The following is a 27,686-nucleotide window of genomic DNA, read 5'->3' on the forward strand; positions in this document are numbered from 1 at the left end:
AGGGAAGCGATGTTCGTGTGCAGTACACAGGGTGTTGGTTTACGATAAAAATAAGCTCTTCGGTCGCACTGATAATCGCATGGCTGTTCCAACAACCAGGCACTAGGCCACCACAACGGTAGGTATGTTGCATCTAACCGTTAGTACCGCGTAAGGGCATACTTGTACTTGGCGATCGTCCCATAAAATGGTCAGGGTGGTAACGTTGTTCACGCGGAGAAGCAACTGGCGGCTGTAGAACCCGTCCGCAGGTGTCTGGTACTCGTGACACAGACAGTAGTGAATGATGTACCTAAAAACATAAAAAATGAAATTAGTCTCACCATCAGATCCTTATTAAAATTATTCATTTCATAGCGAGGACAGCGCTACTGGGTGTACACAAGTGTTTAAAGGCGTGGCGAGGCATGGAGGGGGGGGGAGTGGAGTACAAGGTAAGTAGCATAAAATAATAAATAAATAGGGCCAGCTGGTGGCAAGTGCAAGGTAAGTGCAGAACAAGTGCTGGGAAGGGGGGGCTGTAGGATACTGAGACAGTCCCCCAGTGCAGGGGTTGACAGGGAGGCAGTGCAGGTGGAGAGTGGAAGGGCCCAGGACCGAGGTCGCAGACAGTGGACCAGTTGTAGCAGGGGAGAGGGAGAGAGAAAGCAGAAGCAAAGAGGAAGGTTTTGAGGTGCTTCAGTAAAAGCAGATGTTTCTCCTCAAGATAGTGCGCGGTAGAAAACAATATGCCACATAGAACGAACAAGTACAACTGAACCCGTCTTTAAAGCCACTGTATAGTAATGAAATTGCGGTATAAACTCATCAAAAGTTACTTACATTATATTTGCATTTTCCATTGTGTCTCTGTGTAGGGCAGACCCGAAACACCACTCCTTCTTTGCCGACGTTACTTCTTCTAATTAACGTGGCTCATCGTTTCGTTTCTGAATTTTTATTCATTATCTTTTCTTAGTCTTTCAGGATGGTCCCGGCCTGTCAAGGTCAAATCACAATAGAACCTTATATTGGGTCGTGGGCCGTTCCGCCACCCGAGCAAAACATCAAAGCAGCTGACCTTCACTTTGAGCGAGCACACATTTCTAGTTAGCTGCAGTTAGTTTTAGGGACATCTTGTCTGCGTGCCTTTTTTTTTATTGTCCCTATGGGTCGGCCATGTTTTTGCAATACGGAAACATTCTATAATTTTTGTAAAAATGATTTATATTACTGTTTGGTTTAATTGCAATGGGCCTGCAACATGAGGAGACTCGAGAGAACAGACAATCAAATTACAATCATTTAAACCGTGATGTGTATTTCTCAATGAGCTCTGCTTTAGGTGGACATGGAACAGAGGCAATGTTGGGTGGCAATGCAGTTGTCCCCTGCATAGGTTCGTTCACCACTCCATGTATGTGCCTATCGAGGACATCTACGATAAGTCTCTCAATAAACTCATATTGCATATCCTCAAACACTGGTTTGATCACCCATTGTTTACTTCTTTTAGTGAAGGCCTTATTGTAGCGAAGCGTCCCTAAAGTTCCGGTCGTCCTACTTTGTTGACGGCCAACATTATGGTTATGTGCCAAGACCGCTAAAAGAGTCCGATTTATCATGCCTTCCATGCCAAAATGCAATCTTTTGGGCCTGTACTTGAGGCACATATTGTGGAACACCTCCAAATCTCCTGTGTGGCAGAATTCCGTGAGTCCCCTCAAAGCTTTTGTTATAGTTTTATCAAATACAATCTTTTCAATGGCTTTGTGAGTGGGTGATGAAGGAATCAACCACTTCTTCTTCCGTGCCTCCTCTGTGGACAAATGGCCATGTTCACATTTGTGGAAATGCTCATTTGTCGACCATCGATGTACGTTGCTACAGTGCAACATTACTGACCGCCATTTTTCCAGTAGAATTTCCAACGACCCTTCACATGTTTTTGAGCTCCACCAAAGATGGTTGCTGATTGACTTGGACCACTGTGAAATACCTTGCAATTCTTTTTTTTTACCTGCAGCAGACAATTTTTTATTGATTGATTTTGCAAGATGCCAAACGTCAAATTGGTGATTTATATTTTTGTACTGTTCTCTCATTGTCTTGGCAATTGAAACGTGTCTGTCCGTGGCTATCAGGTCGATCACCATTCCCCGCGATTGTAGTTCTTGCAATGATGCTACAAAGCCAACTTTCTCCATGGCCACTGAGGATGTACTTTGTGACACCTGCACGACCACCGAACTCACAATTTTCTTACTTTCCATGTCCTGAAAGTGGTAGGTGCAGTACTTGGCTGAAAATCCTGGGCTGTCGCACTGTCCATCACCGGCTAGCCTGAAGCGTTTGCCCGCGAATGTACTTTCCATTGACATTTTTTCCATTCTCCAAGCTTCGCTGATGGCTGGAAATAGATAATCGGTTTGGTATTTGTAGAACTGACTTTTCGCAATGAAATGGATTCCCACAAACTGAAAGAAATACTGTAACTTTTTAAAACTTGAACCACTAAAAAGTGCGGCCGCTGCACAAAGTAGATTGCCTGCTGGCAGTTGCCCCAGCATGGGTTGTGCAGACCATGCGAACGGATGATATTGTGTACAGGTGGCATGTATTTTAAGGTTAGTGCCTCGAATTGCACGAGTCACATTAATCAATGGCTCCCCACATACTTCCCCACCAACCGAATGCCCACATTTCATCATCATAATAATATCCATCAAACAGCTATCGAATACAATGAATTTGGCCTCTTTCCTTATACTGTCACTCTGCATCCCAGCTGGTTCGGCCTGTAACGTTGAGGACATGTCACTCGCATGAAAGGTACAATCTCTGATATCGTCTTCCGCTATGCTGAGTGATATTGATGGTGTTTCATTGTCGTCCACGTCATTCTCTTCCATTGCAACATCTGTTCCTTGTCCGGAGATGGGAGAAAAAAACAATGTCTTCAACTTTCGCGCGCTCTTATTTTTTGCGGGTGTGGATTCTGTGAATTGATCTCCGACTGCATCCAAACTACCAGGAGGACATTCACTATCAATGGCTGGTGGTGGTATAGCTCCGTTGTCAATCACTTCATATTCTTCCCATTGGCACGATGCATCTCCAGTCTCAAGTCCCTGCCAAAAGGTTTGACAAGCAACATCTCTCGTTCGCTTCACTGTCTGTGTAGATCTAGTTCTTACACCCACTCGCAACTAGAGGACAGATTAGAAAAGGGATGTTCAGTTTAAACACAACTTACAGTATTGAACTATTGACAGTGAAAGACAACATAATATAGTGAACAGGACACTAACCTTCTTTTGCTTTCTTTTCTTTGAAACTTTCTTGCCTCGAACTTCAACATCTGGACGCTGTTGCTCCGACTCGTGTGTGCATGTCTCCACTTCCTCTCGCGCTGCAACGACTATATTTTCATGATAAGCACATCCATCACTCACTGAGGCTCCATCGACTCCCTGAAACATAGAACTTTCATTAGTATGTATAATAATATTGAAAACACAAAATGTACTTGGGGACCAATACCCATACGTACATCTCAATAGCAAAACACGAATGAACGCATTGTGTAGAACATTCAAACGACAATAGTTCACGCATTGTTGATCTAGTTAGATTGAACTGTCAAGATCCATACCTCGGGCTCCGCATAGACTTCCATTGATGATATTATTGAAGATGACGCTTCAGCAACTCCCTGAAACACAGTAATTGCATTAGTATGCTTTTCTATTTTGTTAAAAAGAACATAAACTTTGAGCAGGCGTCAACGGCTCATCTAAATAGACCTGCACAAATGATCAGTTGTCTAAAATAAATAATGGATATGTAAATATGATTCGATTTGCTCGATCGTTGGAAGTGTCACCACCCAGAGATCTGCATCAACTACTAGGGGTGATGTTCTTGTAGAAGAAGCTCCGTCATCTCCCTGAAACATAGTACTTGCGTTAATAAAGAAGGAAGTATAGCGGATGTAATCACGTCATATGATTTCGCTTGATCGAACTGTCAGTATCCATACCTCGAAATGCATAAGAACATCAAGGGACGATGTAACTGCGGTGCACACTTCTGCAAGCTGTTGCGCCGACCCGTAACTGCATGCTCCCCCTTCTACTTGGACTAATGCTCCATCGACTCCCTGAAACATAGGACTTTCATTAGTAATGAACACAATATTGAAAAAAGAAGACAAATAGGAGGGCGACGACAGAAGGACATATCAATGGCTAAAAACGAAAGAAACATTGTGTGTAACAATCACGCTACAAGAATGCAAGATCTGATGATCTCCATCGATGGAACTGTCCGGAAACGTACCTCGAGCATCTGAGTGACATCTACGGTTGTCGTCAATGCGTTGGACTCCTCAGCATCTCCCTGAAAGACAGTACTTGCATTATTTTGGATAACAATAATTATAACTGAAAACAAAGACTAGAGGACGAGTACAAGGGTGTACCATTAGGTAAAATAATTACACGATCAATTAAAACTATTGATTTACATGCCTAAAACAAGTCAGTGTCAGAATAGCTAAGTAAGATTACCCGATAGGCGCTTGAAGTGGCTGATGACTGCAATAACGACACGGATGGAGAATCTTCCGCCTTCATATTGAGTGGATACATAAATGGGGAAATTATTGTTAGCTAATGCTACACACTACCGCAAGGCCGAGAGATAAATACGTAAACTTGACTCACCAGTGGAGGGATGTGGACGAATAGAGTGGGAATAGCGGTTGAGAGCAATTTTCGCCTCGCTCGCGGTGTTTTCTTCTTTATTAGCAATGATGTGGAGTACATGTCTGGGCTAAAGTGCCTGCTGCAGATGCGGTATCGATCACCCCTCTTGTCCGCAAAGACTTCTAGGACTCTACTTTCTAGCTCAGAGGCTGGATATCCGCAATATCGGACCCATTCTCTTATCTGATCTATTGTCTTAGGGAAAACATGCATTATAGTACCTTCAGATTTGTTATGGGTCTTCGAAGGGCAACCGCCAATGGAACAGGCAGGCATTATGGAAAGTTCTGAAAAGTAAAGATCAACAATTCTCTATGAATACCAATGTGTTAAAACAGTAAATGACACATAAAAGGTTCAATGCAAGGTCCGTTTTGGTTCTTGGAACTATACACGTTATTCACATGCGGATAAGTATTTCAATAACTTTCAAAAAATAGAAAAAGTAATTTGACTAAACTCAGAACATGTGACTAGTTCCTTGCATGTACTGTCGTGAACGAAAAGAAAACATGGATGCAATTTGATGACTACTAGCAAATAGATATAAATTAAAAAATTGGACGCAAAATGATTATGGTACATGGACTTACCTTGACGAACAAACAGTTAGATGCAGGGATCAGAGTAGTTTCTTGTCGTAGAACAGGGAGCAGTTCACAGGTTGCAAACTGACGAGTTTGCTCAAAGTGGTCACGGAAGTTCACAGAGACGAAGAGCAGATAACCAGCACCTTCACGGGTTGACTAGCAAAGCGCAAAGAAGTTCTCATTAGAAATATGAAGTGGGTTATAAAGAATTCGAACCAGGGGTGTGTTTGTGAATGAATGACGTGTATATGTCGTGGCATTATGTGGATTGCAGGGGGCCGTCCAGCGTGAGGGGGATGCTTGGCAGGAGACACGGGGTCTGGAGGTAGACATGGGAACAACAAACCCATGCTCTATAGACCACTTTGAAGTGTACATGGTCTTTGGCACCTCTTGGCCTTTATCGCTCCCTGACAGCTCCACTTGCCAGCAGCGCAAGTACCCCGGTGCGAACTGCCTTTGATAGGGCGGGGGGTGGATCGGGGCGGTGGTCGTGCAGACAAGACACAGGAAGACTCGTGAATGGAGACACACTTATGTGGATTGCAGGGGGCCGTCCAGCGTGAGGGGGATGCTTGGCAGGAGACACGGGGTCTGGAGGTAGACATGGGAACAACAAACCCATGCTCTATAGACCACTTTGAAGTGTACATGGTCTTTGGCACCTCTTGGCCTTTATCGCTCCCTGACAGCTCCACTTGCCAGCAGCGCAAGTACCCCGGTGCGAACTGCCTTTGATAGGGCGGGGGGTGGATCGGGGCGGTGGTCGTGCAGACAAGACACAGGAAGACTCGTGAATGGAGACACACTTATGTGGATTGCAGGGGGCCGTCCAGCGTGAGGGGGATGCTTGGCAGGAGACACGGGGTCTGGAGGTAGACATGGGAACAACAAACCCATGCTCTATAGACCACTTTGAAGTGTACATGGTCTTTGGCACCTCTTGGCCTTTATCGCTCCCTGACAGCTCCACTTGCCAGCAGCGCAAGTACCCCGGTGCGAACTGCCTTTGATAGGGCGGGGGGTGGATCGGGGCGGTGGTCGTGCAGACAAGACACAGGAAGACTCGTGAATGGAGACACACTTATGTGGATTGCAGGGGGCCGTCCAGCGTGAGGGGGATGCTTGGCAGGAGACACGGGGTCTGGAGGTAGACATGGGAACAACAAACCCATGCTCTATAGACCACTTTGAAGTGTACATGGTCTTTGGCACCTCTTGGCCTTTATCGCTGCCTGACAGCTCCACTTGCCAGCAGCGCAAGTACCCCGGTGCGAACTGCCTTTGATAGGGCGGGGGGTGGATCGGGGCGGTGGTCGTGCAGACAAGACACAGGAAGACTCGTGAATGGAGACACACTTATGTGGATTGCAGGGGGCCGTCCAGCGTGAGGGGGATGCTTGGCAGGAGACACGGGGTCTGGAGGTAGACATGGGAACAACAAACCCATGCTCTATAGACCACTTTGAAGTGTACATGGTCTTTGGCACCTCTTGGCCTTTATCGCTCCCTGACAGCTCCACTTGCCAGCAGCGCAAGTACCCCGGTGCAAACTGCCTTTGATAGGGCGGGGGGTGGATCGGGGCGGTGGTCGTGCAGACAAGACACAGGAAGACTCGTGAATGGAGACACACTTATGTGGATTGCAGGGGGCCGTCCAGCGTGAGGGGGATGCTTGGCAGGAGACACGGGGTCTGGAGGTAGACATGGGAACAACAAACCCATGCTCTATAGACCACTTTGAAGTGTACATGGTCTTTGGCACCTCTTGGCCTTTATCGCTCCCTGACAGCTCCACTTGCCAGCAGCTCAAGTACCCCGGTGCGAACTGCCTTTGATAAGGCGGGGGGTGGATCGGGGCGGTGGTCGTGCAGACAAGACCCGTTTGCCGCAGGGCCTCACCAAGGAGAGGCCATCTAACTGAATGTAAGAGGATGGCTGCAGGATCTACTACATGGAAGGCAGGGGGGTGAGTTTATAAATACCTCACCCTCCCAGGAGAATATACACTAGATTCATTTAAAAAATCAAAACAACCATTGTTAAAATATATGTTGGGCTTTATTTTAGATTTTAATTAAACATAAATAATAAACATTACACATTGTAAAGTTGAGGTTGCAGCACATCGAGGGAAAATCCGCGGTATTGTCCACTGTCACTGGGGAAATGTTGTCTAATGGCAAGTACCGCACAGGCAGGTATTACTCTCCGAACGCGGTGTCCGAGCCTCCCGTGAAGCCACCAAGTGAAGCAACGATAGGCCACCAGCCTGTACCACCTGTGAAAAAAAAAGATGCAAACTGTATTAAACTGACCAAACTTTCTTATCAATGTCGATTCAGGTAACACATGTCATTTTCCTTAGAAAAAAATTATATCTAGAAAATGCACTATATGGAACCAATTTACATGCGTTCCAATGATATGTAAATGTAATTTTATATGTGGGAGACGACCATGAAATAGTGGTGGCATCACTGACATCACAAACAGAGTATACTTACTCGTTACTCGGATTACGCGGACGAACAGTGCCACGAAGTTCGTGCATAAGCACCATCATCATCCTCAACACTGTCCGTGAGAGGCAGGCTTCCCTGAACTCTGGCAGCTCGGTGATGCATTGCGGACTTTGCTCGCCTTCCTGCTGACTTTGCTCGCTTTCCGAAATGTAGGCCAAGCACCCGGAATTTTCACGGCAGCAGCAGTTCTCCTCCTCAGTTGGCATTAGCTCGCACCGATTGCACGTGCACCAGGTGGAGACGCCGTCCATGCGACATGGTCCAGGCTCTTCATCCGTTGACTGGTCCTCCCAACTGCCGTCCGAATCCCCATCGTTTTCGCGTGCTTGCCTTTCCAGTAGTTCTTCCTCGGTGTACTCGGGCTCGTACATATACGGCATTATTGTGGCCATTGTGCGGTAAAGATAGTAAAATAATTTATAGCGGTGGTACTGGTATCTGTTCACACGGGCTACAAGCGGCGAAGGTAGCTGACCAGAGCACTGAAACGAGTCACAGAATACTCAAAGTAACACAGAGAGAGGAATGGAATCGAAAATCTGCTGCTGTATGTTGTGAAACGGTCTGTTTATACTTATTGGGGAAAGAGGCGTCCTGCCATTTCCATGGCAACACGTCAATAGCTGAGGCGCAGCGATTGTTGACACGAGACGTGCTTGAAATGGGCAGTACGCGTCTGCTGATGTCAGGCTCAGGGGCGGGGGATTTGATTTAGTGCCGCAAAGGCAGGTGAGCCAGGTCGATGCGGCGGAATGATAGGATTATCACAAAATGGAGGCTGATTTCGAGTGCGATAAGGGGCGAAAAGTCGGGTAAGGTCCATAGGAAAGTTTCCTACGATCTACCGATTTATGCTTACAAACACATGGCCGACCCGTAGGGACAATAAAAAAAAAGTCCCGGAACTCTCCTTTAAGGTACTGTTCAACGTCCCGTTGTTCGTTTCGTCCAGCTGCGGTGAAGGGTCTCTTTAAGCTAACTTTTCTGCCGACCAACTTCGTTCTGAACTCTTGGCAAAGACTTAACCGCGAACTACCCTGAACTATGTGATCTTGAGCAAAAGACTTTTGTCCTATTGGCTTTGGCCCTAAGCCTATTTTACTTGATCCCATCACTGTAGTCCCACTTTCTAGATTGCCTTGTCCACTTACCTGCTAATACTGCTTCTTTCTGCCTAACTTTGTCTTTCCCTCCCTTTTTAATTAACGGAGTGCCATTTTGCTCCCTCTTCATTTGTGTGAGCTTAACTTGTCTGCCAACTATTGGGAGTGGTGTGGTGTATTAAGAGTGTGATTTTGAACTGCTTCCCTTTAGGGAAATGTTATACAACTAAAAAGTAAATAAATGTATATTCTTTTACTTGGAAACCTTGAGTCAGTGTTTGCTTGAATCATAGTAACTGCTGTCCTTTGTGTAACTATTTGCTACTGCTCACTTACTCTTGAGATAAGTCTGGCTGCTCAGCCACTGCTACGACTTTACTGAGTAGTACAGGCTTGTACCAAATGTGAATTTGTGCTGCCACTTGTAGTCCTAATTGTGTGTAGTGTTCCCAAAGGGTACTGCATATAATTCTGCCTAACATGTGGCATGTGACTTAGCTTGGCCAGGATGTGGTGAAGATCCTGCCTGGTGCATCAATGCGCAGGCAAGGGCCGCAGCTGAGAACTGTGCTGAGTTTTGTAGAGGAAGGGGGCAAAGGCAAAACTCTGAACTCTCTGCACAGTGGTCGAAGTGTACGAAAAGACAGTAGTGGAACTATTTTTCCCTGCTGGCCTGCCCCGCTCCCCTCAAAACCCCATCGCCACACCCCCTCCGACACACAATCCAAACCCCCAAATAAACGTACCTATTATTTATGGGAATGTTTTGTGCTGTGCACTGTAGTGCAAGCTTCAACTTCTTCCTACACTTTTATTTTAAAACTAAACAATTCCAGAATGGTTTATTTTTAAAATAAAAGTATAGGAACAGTGAAACTTAAAAATAAAAAGTAAAGGAGCACCGCTCCCAACTGCTCCCGCCCACTTTGCCCTCTGTCCCTGCATGCGTTACGGGTCCCAAAAGATGAGGGTTTGAGGGTTGGAACTGGGGGTCCAGCTCCCTCCCTCCAAGCAGGTACACCTCGGTAGGAGTGGATAGTGAGGGGGGTTCATAATTTAAGATTCCCACTACTCCCCATTCCCACCCCTAGGGGAGAGAAAAGTGTGCTAATCCATGAATGCACTTGCAACCAGCCTGGAGAAATGTTCACATTTTCAGAAACCTAGTAAGCAAGTGCAAACAGTTCTGAGAGGGGGGGTGGGGATATCTGGAGAACGTGTCAGATTACTGCAAAATGTGGCAATTAGTGGTAGTAGCAGCTTGTGGCCTGCTGACTGGCAGCGGTATTCTACTAGTCCAGATACCCCTGGCAGCTGAGATCTTGCCCGTCCAGTCATTCAGTTAGTATACATACAACTAAATATCCCATGCACTGCAGTCTGTCCTATGATTTACGAAAAATAGGTAATGTGTGCGCTAGGCACATGACAGTGACCAAAGAAAGAAAAAGGGGAATTTGATTTTGTGTACACTGCTTCTCTAGCATGGGGTCTTACATGGATTCACATGTTCATGAATATTCCCCATTGTCAGGCTGGGAATCCTCTGTAAATATTAAAGCAGTTTTTCTTTTAAGCTAAAGCTGCTCGTCGCTTCTACAGCCTATTGCTGTCACTTTGGGTCATACTGCCCCAGCCAATGACATTCATCCTCCTAAGCTCCAACTCTTGTGGCCAGCTTCAGATTTTTACTGCACGTTTTCGTGTTGGGAGTCCTTGTGTTTCAATACCTTTTTGGCCATTTTTTCTTCATCTTCAGTCACGTTTTGACTACGTTTTGACTACTGTCGGCAGGGTCCATTGCCGGATGAGATCCTTCCATTGCTGGATCTCTGGGCCGTGGGCCGACGCAGGCCCAGGCTTGGGCCTTCTTTATGACATGGCAGACGCCAGGAGAAAAAGCCTCTTCAAAGCCTGTGCAAATTGCGGCCTGAAAAAACATCTTTATTGAAGATCGGCATCTCAAGTGCATCTACTGCTTACATCCCGACCACAATGCGGATAATTTTCCATTTGCCAGGCCTACTCCTCCAATACTCGGAAGGCCAGCCATCGAAGGTTAGTGGGGTAAATTGAGGAAGGGAAACCCTCTGACTTGGCCTCCGTGTACAGTCATGCCTCTTACAGGGTCAGTAGGCCCAAAGAGTGTGCCTCTGACAAGAAGAGTTTGAGATCCTTTGAGGACACTTCCCAGGGGAAGATACCAAAAAAGACTAAGTCATCTCATGCTCTGACTTCTTCGTCGACAGTCACTGCGGCTGTAGAGACACCGGTCATCGTCACCCTACCCGTCGATGATTAGTTTACGGTCGAGTAGCCATTAGTCTGCAAGGAAATCGCTGACACCAGCTGCTAAGCATAAGACCCCGTTGACATGGAACCCGTCAAGGGACCCGTGAGCCGCTTCACTGTCAACAACCTTGTCGTTCTCACGGCCCTCATCGAGGGACCAGTCGACAGCTCCACCATAGATGACCTCAACTGCGAAGTCTGTTCCCCTGTCACTGACTACCCTGTCGATGACTTTGTCCACGAAGACTAGTCTTCCGTCGACAACTACAATCCCATTGATGGGCTCATCCACTACAGTGACTGCTGCACAAAGAGGATTGCCACTCCCAGAGTGACCTTGCCACCTAGGCCTCCGTTGGCGGTACCGACAACAGCCCGGTCAACAACGGCACCATTACCTGCTCTGCAGGCCTGGGTTATATCCTCCTTTTTTAGGGGCTTGAATGTGGAGGGAGAGATGCCTCCAGCACTCGTTTTTCTCCCTAGACCCACCAAGGCAGCACCACTCTTCACCCAGTCTCCTTTGGGGCCTCCAAGAGTGTCATCCCCAGTTCCAGTAATGTACTCCTCCAGGCCTTCTGAAGAGGACCTAACAGGGTTTTTACTCCGACCAAGAGGGCAGTCAGGGGGTGCCTGATCCTGTTTTGGAAGTGCCTTGGCAAAGGGATCAACCATCTCGCCAACCATCTCGGCCTCCTAGCCCTTTGTTTCATGGACAAACAGGGGCTCCTGCAGTGCCAAGGGACATGTCAATGGACTTATTGACTACTCGCCACACGTTGGTGTCAGAAATCCAGCAGCATCTACCGACTGCGCCCATACCTGCTCCATCCAACAGCCCTCCAAGGCCTTCCCAAACCCAGCTTTCACCATCTCATCCAGGCCCCGTCTACCCCTCTGCAATTGCTAGTGCACCTCCTCCTGTGATGGAAGAGGCAGCTCAGACAGACACTCATACTGATACTGTCATGACCCAGGATAGACAGGGGACTGATGAATTTGACAACTACTTTCCCACAGATGGGGAACCTCCTGACGCTGAGGTGCACCCCAGGGATTCTCTCACAGAGGAGATCGGTTTGTTCCATTCAATGATCTCATGGGTCGGCGAAGCTGTATAACCTCACTCATGTAGAGAAGAAAAAGGAAGGTTACCTTTTCAAGCAGCGGGAGTTTCATTTTTTTCATTTATTGTTTCAGGCACCCTTCTGGATGACATCTAGGAGTATGGCCTGTTGGTCATGAAGACCCCTGGCACGACCCCAGCGAAAACGTGATCATTTGGAGGAGAAGTACCATGTCCGGGACACAGCCCTGAAGTGCCTCAGATCTCAACCATCACCAGACTTGGTGGTCTCTCCTGCGGCTAGGAAAAGGTCCTCTAAACCATCTTCCTCTCCTATGCTTCCTCCTGATCAAGAGGGTAAGAAGCTGGATGCACTTGGAAAGCGCATCATCAAGGCGGCGGCATCTACTATCAAGGCCGACAACGCCTTAGCCATTCTCTTGAGGTATGACAGAGAGTTTTGGTATAAATTGGGACTCACCCTCGACTTCCTCCCCGAGGACAAGAAGGCTGAGCCCCTAGTGTTGTTCCAGGAGCCTCCGGGCATGCGATTACCATCGCCCTGGACATTGCAGATTCAGGATTCCGGCAGATGGGCAATGGAGCGGCCCTCCATTGACAAGGTTGGCTCAAGGCCACAAAATTTCACGCAGTTGTACAGATAAAAGTGGTAGAAATGCCATTTGTTGATGACAACCTGTTCAGGAAGGCAGTCCACAACACCCTACAGGCCATAAAAACGCACACCGAAACGGCACGTTCATTGGGCACTCTCCAACAGAGGAGGCTGCCCTTTCACTCCTCAAAAGGGAAAGTTTCGATGTCCTCTAAAGGGTTCACCTCACCCTATTGCCAGCCCTCACGTTCAACCAACCTGGAGGCATATAGGGGATGTTCGCAGGCCTACATATGTGACATCCGTGTTGTCGTTCTCCAGGATCCAGAACACAGACACCATAATAAGCCTGGCGCAGGCCAGAGCCCGTGCCCTCAATTTCGCACCCCAGCGGGTGGCCGGTTATCACAATTTGACGACCAGTGGCGCAACATCTCCACAGAGAAATGGGTGCTCGATATCCTTCAACATGGTCACCCTCTGGAATTCCAGGACAAATGCCCTCACATTTCTCCTGTCCCCAGACAAGAACAGCACGTAGCTCAGCTATTAAGCGAGGTTCAAGGCATGCTAAACAAAGGGGAAATAGAGCCAGTCCTTCAGCATCTCCGGGGCTCTGATACATTTTAGATACATTTTGATACGAAATAATTCAGGAGGGTGGGTCCCATTCTAGATTTGCGATGCCTCAACAAATTCCTCAAGTCCCAAATATTCAGGATGGCCATGTTGCAACATGTACTCAACCAACTGGAGGAAGGAGATTTTCTGGCGAGCCTCAACTTGGAGGATGCTTACTTCCACATCTGCATTCATCGCAAACACCAGAAGTTCCTGTTCCAGATGAAAGTCCTGCCATTCTGCCTGAAATTGGCCCTGAGGGTGTTCACCAAGTGCTTGGCTCTGGTGGCAGCACACCTCCATTGCAAGGGAATCTATGTCTATCCTTAACTAGACGATTGGCTGATTCCATCCCGCTCTCACATGCTGGCAATCCAGCACGCCGCAGAGACCATCCAGACCCTAACTTACTCTGGAATTCTCAATACATTATCAGAAATCCTGCGTAGCGCCATCTCCTAACAAGCTATTCCTGGGATCCCTCCTCAACACACTCTCGTGTCTAGCAGCTCCTTCGGAAGAGAGAGTGATGTCATCCTGGGAAAGATCCAACAGCTATTGAAGCTTCCGTTGCAACAGTTCGATCCATCGAGTCCCTGCTGGAGATGATGTACTGCTGCCTCCATCTAGTTCCCCTTTGCAGACTACGGATGAGATCCCTTCAAGAGTTTCTGCATGCATCATAGCAGCAAGTCACTGGCGCATGTAACAACAAAATCACCCTCAATCAGGCATTCCGTCAGGACCTGCAATGGTGGTCCCTTTGCCCGCATCTCTCACAGGGTGGTCCCTTTCAGATCCCCACGAATCTGGCGACAGTCACAATCGACGCCTCGCTAGAGGGTTGGGGAGCCCACACAGGAAATTCATCCGCCTGAAACTATGGGCGGTTTTCTGGTCTATCAAGTCTTGTGGATGGAGAGCCAACCAGCATGTTTTCGGTACGTGTTTTAAAAAAAATGTATTGTGCATTAACTTAATTACAAATGAACTTTATGCACATTACAAGTTAAAATGACAGTAAAACTTGGTTTTAAAATCCGGTTTTCGGTAATAGAAGTGAGGGGGTGTGGGGAGGTTGTAGAGAGTGCAGGCAGCAAAGTTGGGAACTTTAGAGAGAGGAAGGAGTAGAAACGAAGGCCACAGATTAGGCTTGATCAGTAGCCAAGTTTCCTGAGCATAAAAGTGGAGATTACAGTTTTTGTAGTGGGGTTAGTAAGAAAAGGATGAATTTGTTGAATGTTGGGAATGGTAATACGAGCAGCAGTGGTAATGATTAATTGTTACAGTCGTAGGTCATTATTGAAGAGGACCCCAAGATTGTGAGCCTTGAATAAGGAAGCAAGAAGGTCCGGCAGTTAGGAGATAAATTGACTTCAGTTTTTGAGGAGTTCAGCATGAGGCAGCAGAGAGCCATTCAGGGACGAATTGCAATGAGACGGTTTTGAATCCATTCCAGGTTGGCTGGGGTGAGGGAGGGAAATGAGAAAAAGAGTGTCATCAGCAAAAAGGTGATATGAAAGTTGTGACAAATCATAGGATTCAGTCACTTCTCCCCAGAAGGGATCCTTTCCTTGTGAGGCTAGTGAGCCTGCTATGTAATATTCGCCCTAGAGGTGGCAGTAAGTAGGACCTCACTGTGAGAGACTCCCCTCTTGGGGACAAGGACTCCCGTTAGGCAGAAGAACTCGCTAAGGCCCTTTCTCTTGTACCAACAGTAGCATCAAGGCTTAAGAAAGACTCAGCAGAACAAGCCGCTGTTTGCTACTTTAACATAAGTTCCAAGATTCAATATGAAGAAAGGTCTAGTAGAACCACTGAGAAGAAGAATGAGCAAGCAATAACGATTGCTCCGTGGTTGGAAACCAACAGTACTGTGACAAGGAGGAATAAGAGAGTAATGAAGAGTGCTTAACTAGAAATAAAAGAGGACTGTAGTTCTCTGCTGGGGAGGAGCCAGCAATGTAACATAAAAAGGAAAGAAGAACTACTATCAGAGAGATGTGAAACCCAGGGGTTTCGAATCAGCAGTGTGGTGAAAGCTGAGAGAGACCATGAGATCCTCCATGGGATGAAAGCAACCAGTTGGCACGTGCGAGGGGCACCAAAGAAGATGAAGGAAGAAGAAAGTAGGTGAAGAGAACCACAAGAGACCACAGTTGTGACTGGTGATGTGACCCAGGAGAGGTGGACTATGCAGTCCAGCAATGACGCTGAGACCGCTGTAACGATGGCCCCGTGGGAACGCGGACAAGAAGCAGAAAGACACAAAGTACAAGCGGAAATCGTCCTGAACAACTGAAGCAAGATCCCTATCCTGAAGGCAGACCCAGTGATGCCGACCGATGAGAAGCAAGGTAACAGCGAAGGCGGAAGAACCGGGATGGAAAATGAGAATAACGAGTACCTGCATCATACTAATCCTAGAAAAGAGAGTGAAATATATCACTGGACCCATTCCAAACTTCCCAGTGGTATGAGAAGGAAGCAAAATATATCACGGGACCCATTACAACCATCCCAGTGATACGAGAAAGAAACAAGAAAGTAAAACACAACCCGGGACTTATCATACTCGTCCCAGTGATACGGAAAAGAACTGAGAGTGTGAACTACACCACAGGACTCATTCTACAGGTCACAGTGATACGAGAAAGAACCAAGAGAGTGAAATACATCATGGGGCTCAGCCTACTAGTCCTAGTGATAGGAGAAAGAACAAAGAGGGTGACATATATTACGGGACTAATCCTCGTACCAGTGATACAGAAACAAAGCAAAAGACAAACTCATTTAGGGATGCATCCTATTAGTCCCAGTAATATAAGAAAAGGTGAAGAGAGTGAGACTTATTATAAAACCTATCCTACTCGTCTCAGTGATACGAGACAGAATCAAAATGGTGAGAAGATAATGGGATTAAGAAGAACAGGAATCACATAAAGAGGTACTCTACTTCCTCAGGGAAATCAGAAAAGGAGATCCTTTCAGAGACACACTCGAGAAAAGCCTAAAAAGAGAAGATCTAAGGCCAATAGTGCCAAGGAGTAGAAGGCTACAAAGCCTACAAAGAGGGGAACCAAACAAGTGGTCAAATTCCCTAAAAGAACTAAATAAGCTAATACAAGAAATAGCCAAAAACTATTTAAGAATCATATATTGAGGCTGGGGAAGCCTATCCAGGAGAAGGGAATCATTCTGTTATTTTGTCTTTAGTGGTACGGTCAGTTTAGCTTAGCTTCCGACGGAGGACAGATATAGTGCTTTGAATAAAACGTCAGCGAAAATAACAAAATTGGTCTGTCTCCGTCTTCTGAAATACCACAAAGCAAAAAGATGAGATGTCTTCCTAGTGCAAAGGTATAGAATATGAAAATGCATGCTGGCGCAAATGCTGGTGCATTTGTATGGCAGAGAGGAAGGGAGGCGGCAGAAATGCAAGTTTGCGTTCCGCCCCTCCTCTCCGCCATACAAATGGTTGAAAATGGGGTGTGACGTTAATGAAAGCCTTATGCAAGGATTTTACACCTTCCATTAACATTACGACCCTGATAATGAGCTCCATGGTGTGTTAGTATTGCATATACTTTTAAATTGGGTAGTAAGAACGACTGTCATTACAGCATTTAGAAGCAGGAGGAATCAATCATGAAGCCATATATAAAAACCTATTATTTAAATATGTAGGCTAATGATGATCACATGGGGTGGGTGGGATCAGCCTGGCGATATAGTGGTATTTTGTACTCTGTGAGCTCTGGTGCATGCTCTATCCTCGAGACTTCATGTCTCTGATGCAGCTCGATGACCAGCTCAGTGGTGGGTTCTGAAGACGGGGGAAGCCGCCTTCTCCCATACAGTTCCACCATAAACATTTGATATGATCTGCTGAGCGCAAATTGATGAGAACCGTGTGCCTTGCTTCGGTGAGGTAACATCTAAGATGGCACCACCCGCTGACTTGTGTAGACAGTCCTTATCCGCAAAGTTGGTGGCAACACACTTCAGGTTGGTTCATGTGTGAGAGTAGAGACATCTCAGAGGAGGGGTAGAGAGCCTGATCAGATGGGGAACAGGATGAGGGGTGGAGACCTCAGGCGAGGTGCTTGTGAGGGTGATGGTCCACATGAGGGGGCACCACACCTTACAAGGTCCAAGTCTCTCCTAATAGCAGCTATCAGCAAACATCAGAAGTACAATCAATTGTGGAGAATAAAATTGCTCTCTTGGATTTGGGGCTTAAATCTATGGAGGCTCAAATTGCATGTAAATAGAAGCAGGTTCATAATCTCAGGGGGAAGGTGGAACACTTGAAGGCTACTGTGGAAGTTCATGCCACAGAATTGGACTCTTTCAAGGAAATCCAGAACTGTGGCTGCACATCTGTGATGAACCCATGTGATGCAACTGAAGAACTCACAGGAACATCTGAAAAATTGATTGAGGAACACCACTCTCGAGATTCTGGAATTTCCTGTAACAGAGGCAATGAAATACTGTGCTAGGTAACCCAATAATCTTAGGGAGTGACCGTACTGAAGGATGACCACCATGTGTCACTTTGAGTCCTGAAGATGATGGAAAGAGGAATTTGGGTACAGTCTTGGCAGACATCCATCATCCATGTGACAGGAAGCTGGTCCTTTGCTACTTGGCAGTGCACAAAGAAGTTACTTTTAGAGGGTCAAGATGCAGGATCTTCCTCGACCACCTCCAAAGAGTCCCAAATGATATAAACAATGGGTGGCGATCCCAAAAATGTTTGGACTGCTTGAACATGAGGCTTCCTTGAGGTTCCAGTTCAAATTGTAGGTAGTGTATGGGGGAAATGCGTACATGTGTATAGGCCAAAGCCACAGAAGCCTTTCTTGGATAAGTGCTTCCTGGTGATAGACAATTTGCTTGAGATAGGTGTTGTCTTCTAATAGTATTGCGTCCTCTTCTGATACAGGTGGAAGTGGATACTCCTTTTAAGAGTCGTATTGATGAGGATGAGGTAGAACCTCTTATTATTTTGCACCACACTTTTCCGTTGCATTAAGCCAGCCTCTGGGTTTTAGGGGTTAGGTGTTTTTTGTTCAAACTGGTGTTTTCCTCTTTTGTGATGTGCTCAAAACCAACATTTGTAGAATGTTGTAATGCAGGTTTTGGACTGGCATCTGATTTTTGAGTTTTGGTAACATATGTTCTCCTGCATATTTTCAGTGATTTTATAAACATAACTTGGATACAAATATATCATACATCTATTTGCATTAGTTCTCTTTGTAGCCATGTGCCTTTTTTGTAAGATGTTTCATCATTCATTTTTATTTCCTTAATTTCCAAATAGTTAACAGTGGTCTTGGCTGCACCTCCTGTAATGTACATTGCCTTATTGTACAACCGGATGTCTAAGTGTTCTTAACAAGTGTCTTATAGTCAGGCACCTATTCTATGCAGAACTGTGCTCAACAAATGAATAAATAAGAAACCCTTGCAATATCTGTCTTAGGCCGCCGAGCAGACTCTGGGCCTCATTGCGAGTTTGGCGATAAATCCACCAAAATCATTTACTGTTGCCACCACTCAGTCCTGTGACATTACCTCAAGATTAAGACTGGTGGTATGGCAGTGTACATCCCCATTTTTGGAGTCCAGAGGGTGTATTTACTGCAAGCGGTAGTCCTGCGCAATAACTCTGCAGATTTTTGGCCTTAAGGTGGGAGGATTTACCTCCAGAAGTATGATGGAGATAACTCTTCAACTTCAAGGTCAAACTTGGAATTCGGCAGTGCAGGAAAAGTGGCAAAAAAACACCAGTAATGGAATTACCACCACGTTTTACCGCACAGCTAGCCTAGTAAAAAGGCCTCTTGAGCTAAAAGGTCTCCCACCAAACACCATACTTTTGGCGTGTTTAATCCAGAGGGATCTTGTACTTGTGTTGTTTTGTTTTTTATGGAAGATTTTAATGTATCGCTTGATTATTCTGACTCTTCTGTGTGCAACCTTCTTTGATTTTGAGCGTTTCCTTGGCCACGAGAGCAAACTTGAGAAATCTGTGGGATTGCGCCTGATATGTTTTTCCATTGTTTTTGCTTAATTTAATATTTGTTTTAATGTGTTTTAGGGAACGTGCTGTAAAAGAACTTCGACGCCAGAGTTGTGCCGTCCCATTCCAGTCCAGCTTGTCATTAAATAGATCCATGAGCCCTGCCAGCCGTTCGCCTGAACGCAGCCACCGATTGCCAGAGAATCGTACCAGGTCTCCAGAGAGATCATCATTGGACAGGTGAGTGATATTTGGAGATCCTATTGGGCGATGGTATTTTAAAGATCTGAATACCAATAAACCTCCAGTAGCAAATTATGAAAAAAATATTCCATTCGCTCTATGATGCCTGTTGACTTCCATCATCATGACAGGAGTATGACCACTAGTAAGAAATATGTAACACTACGACTGAAACCTATCTATATCGCCTTATTTTAAGCTATGGAATCCCTACTTCCAGCTGTCTTCTGCTGCATCACAAAACTAGCACCATATATTGTCCACACTTTGGGGTGGTTGGGCTTGGATACCACATGCAGTTACCCCCGCCCCCATACAATGTACCCCTTTTACACCATCTAATAAAAACCATTGTAAAAATGAGTATATTTTGACCTTGTTCTTCTGGCTGCCTAATATCAAACTGAGCTGGTGGTGTCAGCCACATTAGCCCTTTGGCTAATTTAGCCCTTACCTGTTAAGCCATCTGTTGCCATGTTCGGCTGCGGTTCTCCGAATCATGTTCTTTTGCTCGCTAGTAATGCGCAATGAAGGCCCTGGACTTTTCTTAGTGCCACAGATTGAGTCCCACTAAATGTGTTGGCATTCAGTGGTGCTATGCAAAGCAACCATGCAACTTCACATCATTTTCAAAAAGTGACCCTCTGTTTTTGTCATGCTACCTTAATGCTGAATTATAGAGCACCACATACAGCCCAAAGGCTGCTTCAGTAACGATGCAACCACCAATTCAGAGGCGATTGACGATAAAGGAACACTGTTCAAAAGAATTCTATGTGAAAGAGATGATGGTTTTGGCTGCTTTCCTTGATTCAAGATGATCTTTCTGGGTGTGTCCAGTCAATCCTTGCACAGTGTCTTCCAGAGTTGCTTCATCAGCTCTTAATTTTCGATTTACAAATTAGGTCCAGTATCAATCTTGCTTGTGAGTTTTGCACAAGCAGAAGGGGATTAAGGCTTTCCAGAATGGGCTTGGCATAAACAGCAAAGTAACAGTTAGCTGTGAGATGGTATAGCGCAGAATTATGCAAATGTGTGTGGGTGCAAAAGTGGAAGTAGAATTTTGTAATATGATAAACAGGATCCCCTCTTTAGCAGAGTGAGGCATGGATGAGCATTAGTGTCAAAACACAGTTTCTTGGCAGACTGAGTGAGCTCTGTAATATTTCATGGTGTGTCAGACGACTACTTAAATCCAACTCAGAGTCTCTTTTTGGGTCCTTGTCACTACACAAGTCTTTGATTGTCTTGTGCCATTCAGACAGAGGCAGTTGTGTTTTATCCAGTGCTTTCTGCCACTAAAACAGTCCCTAACATTCGTGCAATACGTTACTTGTAGGTGTATGTTGGTGTTGTCACCAACATTTGCCACTTTATCTCATGTTAAAGGTACACAATGGTGCTTTTTCAAATTCAGTATGGAAATGGCAACGTTTCTTTCTTATGAAGGATGCTAAACTGGCTCTCTGTTGTTCAAGCTACTCGGTCACTTTTGGCAAAACGCTGGTATTAGGAGTGCCAATAGAAGAGGTCATATAGTCCTAATTTCTTTATAATAATTCAATACATTATATACATTGTACTCTTATGAATTGTTTGCGCTTCTTTTGGTTTGGCTAACAAGCAATATCCAACAGTGTACTATCTGCAGTATACTGTAGAGGGAACTGTGTTTCCGGAGCGTTTTCTTTGCAAATACCTCAAATTCCAAGCATGCATTTCATATTCCTCGCCTGCCTACTAACCTGAAATCAGTAGGAATCTCCTGAGACCTGTGTTCAATCCCTAAGGTCTTTCAAGTCCTGACCGTAGAAATACGCAGAAACCACTGAACCCCACAGACCCACAAAAATGTTTCATCTGCAGCTAGTTGAACAGCTACATCCGAAACATCTCCAAGGGACAGGGGAATCGGGTAAAAAAAACACATCCCTCTTTTCTAGATACTGCTTGAATCTATAGATCGATAGGGGCATTTGGACACAAAAATAACAAGTACAGATTAGACAACTCACACTAGTTTTCCACTCTAACCTCCCCTCCAACATACTCCCTTTGTCTTCTGATTTACTTGTTTCCATGAACTGGAATGGATTTCTCCTTAACTGTGTTATGTACCTTTAATACTGACACATGTGGTATCAACCTTGAATTCCTTTTGTTGGGACCCTCAATTCCTCAACATGCAATTTTTCTCTCTTTGGATTCTCAGAAGAATTTGTCTTACTTTTTGAAAACTATATACAGTTTATTAAACTAATATATATCTAGATCCTTTCTAGTTTTCCTTTTGTCAGTATTTCAGATTCTTATTCCAGGTAGTTTTCCTTTTTTTGTTAGGTTCTTTTTTTTCATGCGCAGGACAGATCACTTGTAAATGGTGCTTTAATTTGATGTTCGCTGCAGACACTAGTCTTTGGTGAATGCGAAAGGAGGGATTCTCCTAACTCCGCCCTCTTTCACTCGCAGTGATCTTCATGAGCACATTGAAGCAGGAAGGCGAGAGACATCTTGCAAAGTGTAGGCATGCTCGGATATTCTGCGCTTCACAGCCTGGTTGAAGTTCATGCATTGCCTGCTCCGTGGATCAGAGTACAAACACCACCCCCGCTTAATCTCTTCCGGCATACAGTTTTCAGAGATTTTGATCTGTATTCACTTTACCAGATATACCGCACACAGTAAATTCACTAGTCTTCTTACGCGCTCCACATGTCCTTACATGTATGCACCAAGCAGCGCTCCCACCATAATAAATGAGTTGATGTCCCTCAGAGTCATTCTCTGTGTGTGATCCACATCTTCTGATTGATTTTCTGGATACAACATTCATTTTTTCAGTTTCTTTTCTCTTTTCTAATTCAAGTAAGACACCTAGTGGAGCCTCCAAGAAAGTGGACCTGTTAGTGAAAGAGTTGGGGTAAAAAAGCAGTTTATATTGCATTCTACATTCTAATTCTAGCATCCGCCCAATCAGAATTTATGTTCTCCTTCCTCCGGGTGCGTTGCAGAGACCGAATGGCATGACTTGATATCCAAAGAGTCCAAATTTCGTTCAAACACAGTCTTCCATTCGTCTCCTTCACGCACCTGCACCAGATGGTGAGCCCCATGTAAGTCCAGCTTAGTGTATATTGTGGCTCCCCGTACTTGATCCAGAAACACTGGAATAAGGAGTAATGGATGTTGATTATTTACTGTGATGTGGTTTACCGCTCAATAGTCAATGCAAGTGTAGGGATCCCCGGTCTCCTTTGGCACAAAGAACAATGGTGATGACACGGGTGAGGTAGAGTGTCGGATGAAGCTGCTCTGCAGGTTCGCTTCAATGTAGACCTTCCGATATTTGTTCTCCGCCTCCATTACGGCGTAGATTCCACTACATGGCAGAATTGCACAGGGGTCTAAATCGATTCTACAATCGAAATGAGCAGTGAAGTGGTAGGGTCTCTGCGGCAGCTTTACTGAAAATGTCTCTGTATTCTTTGTATTCTGGTGGTAGGGTAACAATGAGTCCTCTGGTTTCTTGTGGAGGTGTTGGGCCTACCTGAAGTACCTGAGGAGCTTCTGGGACTACCTCGGCGTCCATGGTGGCGCTATTATGATGTGATTACCTCAAATCAGAAGATTGTAATTGTATAGACAGCTTTTTGTCAATACTTATTTTATTCACCATTGTCTGCATTAGCATGCTTATAACAAAATGTTAACAGAAGAATTTTGTATTTATTGTATCTGATTACCCCATCAAGAGGATTGCAATTGTATCAACAGTATTTTCCAGCATTTATCCTATTTACCATTTACTGTAGCAGTATTAGAAGAATGAAATGTAAACAGAATAATTGAGTGTTCATCCCATACAAGATCATTATTTTACCACAAGCTATGAATGAGCTTTCGTGTTTGAGCTTTCCTGTTCTTAAAATATAATTAAGTAAACAACATCAGAATTATGGCTGTGGGTCGGATGCAAAGAGGTCATCATGTTGATCATGCCATCACATTTTTGCGGCTGCAGCCATCATAGAATTAAAAAAACGACTCCCTCAATCAGATTGGTTTCTACAACCGATCACAACAGACGGACCAAGGACTTGGGGAAAGAAATGATTTGAAAACAAATAATGGATCAACAACATGTTGCTAACATTTATAGTACCACCTATATTAAAATGTGCTTTTCACGTAAATCCTCTACTAGTAGAGAAACCATCACTTTCAGTATCATGATGATGCATATGATACTACAGGTAGGATTTTCTAACACACCTACCTCCATTACTTTTATTGCTTATATTTTGTGCACCAATTGAAAACGAATTACTCAACAAGCAAAGTTAATTTATTGTTTTATAGATATGAATACAGAAAAACAGGCAGGTAGGGACACACCATCCTTATCATCAACTTGTTTCTATTACAATTTTCATTGCATCAACAACTACATTTTATGTGTCAGGGTCCGGCTTGACTGAATTCCACAGGAGCTGATGCTGGCCCCACAGACCCTCACCAGGAGTTCACCTCTCAACCCTTAAACATAAGCTGAGCTGAAAACCCCAAGAAAGGGAAAGGGGAATTTGGAGAAAATAACAACGGAGACACAGCTGCCCTTCAACCGTCTGGTAGGCTCTGGTATCTGTGATAAACAAATACACCTGGTTACTAATATAATAAGAAAACTTCTTTTCTAAATTATGCTAAATAAATTCTAAACTCTTTACCTCTTAAACCTCAGTAAAAGACTTAGAGGTTAGTAACCTTTGTGGAATATCTTGTAAATATATCTTGTATTGTGCAAATAGTTCAAGCCAACCTAGTCTCTTTAGAATCCTAAAGTGATGGCCTTTGCAACATCTTTTCAGAATTAGATATTCTTCTTACTTCAAAGTTCTTCTGATCTTATGTAGTTTTCAATGCTTACATAAATTGCAGTCTTTCTCTGAAAGCATTGAGTTCTATTTGCATAAATTACTTTAAATTATATTCTTTCACTTCCTGGAATACTGCTTTCTTTCTGCGTGTGAATTGTTTTCCTTATTTACACATTTACACAAAGAACGTATAGTTTCTTCCTTTACTAGCGTGTGCGATAAACACGTGAAATCAGAAGACGTGAAGAATTGTCCTCGCGTGTAAAATACACACGCGATTATCTTAAAAAACCCGCGCGCGTAAAAAGATACGTAAACGCGATAAAAAATAACACGCACTGATAAAAATGGACTCGCGCTCTATCGCAGCCCGACACGCGCTTTCTCTTGAAACGACTTTCACGTGAAAAAATGTACACGCGCTAAAATTCACACGCGCAATTCTTTTTGGCACGCGCTCTATCGCAAACCACACGCGCTTTCTCAGGAAACGACTTTCACGTGAAAAATGTACACGCGCTAAAATTCACATGCGCAATTCTTTTTGGCACACGCTCTATCGCAAACCACACGCGCTTTCTCGGGAAACGACTTTCACGTGAAAAATGTACATGCGCTTTAAAAAAGAACACGCAACGGCAACTTGCGAGCTCGCGCACACATTAAACAGTCTTGAAGAACATTTCACACAGTTAATCAACTTTAAAATCCTACGCACAATCTTCAAGCTTGTTTTCCTTATAATAACTTTAACTGTAAAGTCTCTTTTCTCAAATGAACTTGAAACTTGTTTACTCTTTAAGTTTTCTTAATAAAAGAAAATGAAAGTTCACTGTGACAATCTCAAAATCTTTAAAAGAACGATCCCACCTGATGACTTCTTGTTCAAATTGGATCAGCAAACGATATTCTTACTTTGGTAGATTTTCTGAGCTCTGGAAAGGCCTTACTTAAGGAGCTTAACTAATACACAACCAGCCACTGAATTTCTCTGGATGAAAGGCAGTTTAGAATCTTGCTCATCTCCCAAGAATCAAACCCATTGTCCTCTCCACCAATCAGGCAACCAAACATATCATTGTTTCTTTAACCAATCAGAGTGAGTTTCTTTCACTCCATCTTGACTTGGGCAAGCACAATGTTAATTCTATGAACAAACACTTCCTGTTACTAAACCAGCCAGTTCTAAAAGCACAACTAACCCAGCCAGCTCTAAAGGCACAATGTTAATCTTGTTACTCTTCCTGTTATGAAACTAGTCAGTCCTGACATTATGGAGATCAGCATTAAGTAGAAGAATGACCATTATGTTTATTTACTTTTGTAGTGCATGATCCCTGAGGATGGTCAAAACAACCAAAATGCATTGGATCTTTATTTGCCTGTGCCATTTTGAAAAAAAGAAATGTCCCTTCCACAACCCTGGTTGGAATATAACAAAGAGGAAATCTCTCCTAGTCTTTCAGGATGGCAAAACAAAATGTCCTTTCCACAACATTTGTTGGAATATGGCAAAGGAAAGTCTTCCTACTTTTCAGGATGGTTAAACAAATGTCCTTTCTTCATTAGTGATTAAAGTATGGCAAAAGGCAAGTCTTTCCAAATTCTCCGGTTGACAACATGTTCAAGTGAAAAAACAACCTAATATGACAAAGTTTCTCTTCAACATGGCAGTTCAAAGTGGGTTACCTGGTACACTCTCCTGCCAGGAATATTCTCAACTGAAACTCTTGATATCCTGGTTTACTCTCCTGCCAGGAATATCTCCCCTTTTGGCTCACACATTCTCCTTAGGTATAACAACATTTTACTTCTTCAATAGCACAACTTTGTTGACTTATTAAGTTATTACTTGTACTCATTTCCTTAATACTGATATCCCAAATATGAGGGTTTGTTCAAGCTCTGTCTGTCAACCTTTCTTCCAATCTCTCTTGGCTCTTGGCAATGCTTGTTCCAGGTTCCCCCCAACTGACATCTTATGTCAGGAGAATTGTACAACTTTTGCCACTTTGTTTCTCTTTCAATGTCTTTTTGCTTATTGCAATGCTGGTTCCAGGTTTCCCCCAACTGACATCTCATATTAGGAGAATTGTACCATATTTGCCCTTTTGTTATCTTTTGGTAATGTATTTTGGTTTAGGCAATGCTGTTTCCAGGTTTACCCCAACTGACATCTCATATCAGGAGAATTGTACCATATTTACCTTTTCTTTTCAATTCTATTTGGTCTGAATTCAAATTGTCCACCCAAATATTCTTTAACATGTTTGCACGTCCCGGGGTCCCCTAGTCGTCTAAGCTGGCTCACTGGTTTACTGTGCAGCTGTTGTGAGGAGCTTTTGCAGGGCCAGTTTCCCCTTCTTGGCAGAGTTTTGTTTGGTTCCAGGGTAGGATTGTGAGTCCTCCTCCACCTGAACCAGCACAGCTCTGCAGTACAGCGTCTCTCTTGGCCCTGCTGAGCACTGTTCATCTTAACTTCACCAGCGTTCCTCTTCTCCGTTCCCGAATGCCACTAGTCTGCTATGGGCAGATGTTTCCTGTTCTCCTCACTGCTCTTCTCCGTGGGTTTGCCTCTGAACTCGCTTCGTACTCTGTGTACTCTGCAGCCTTTCTCCTCTCTCCTTCTCCGATCCGTCATCTGCAGGTGATCGCCAGGTTTAAATGTCCCACGCAGCTGACTTGGATCCTGACAACTAGACTGCACATTACACTTGGTGCCAAATTCCCTCCACATGGACTCTCCGCTCCTCTTCCTCATCTCAGTACTTGAGGCTTTCTGGAACTTGGAGTCCAAGGAAGTTGCAAATGATTTCAAGTTACATGGTTGGACAGTTTTATGCATACAACAATCACCATAAACATTAGGTGTTAGATATGTTCTAGGCTTATCATGCACACATGAAGACTGAATAACGTTTTGTTTGACCAAAGTCTTTTTCAGAGTCATATAATTAAATGGTTCTAAATA

At 44.6% G+C, this 27,686-nt stretch overlaps 1 protein-coding gene across 7 annotated transcripts in view; it reads left to right on the forward strand.

Moving 5' to 3' along the window:
* Positions 1-27,686, forward strand: part of TSGA10 (testis specific 10) — a 539,078-nt gene that overhangs the window by 478,764 nt on the left and 32,628 nt on the right. For all 7 annotated transcript variants that reach the window (XM_069636638.1, XM_069636640.1, XM_069636642.1 and 4 more), the window contains exon 19: positions 19,674-19,835. In XM_069636638.1, the coding sequence (XP_069492739.1) occupies positions 19,674-19,835 (162 nt within the window). The remainder of the gene's footprint in view (positions 1-19,673; positions 19,836-27,686) is intronic.

Source organism: Ambystoma mexicanum, chromosome 7p (genome assembly GCF_040938575.1).
Source record: "Ambystoma mexicanum isolate Mex_15411 chromosome 7p, UKY_AmexF1_1, whole genome shotgun sequence".
NCBI classification, from domain to species: domain Eukaryota; kingdom Metazoa; phylum Chordata; class Amphibia; order Caudata; family Ambystomatidae; genus Ambystoma; species Ambystoma mexicanum.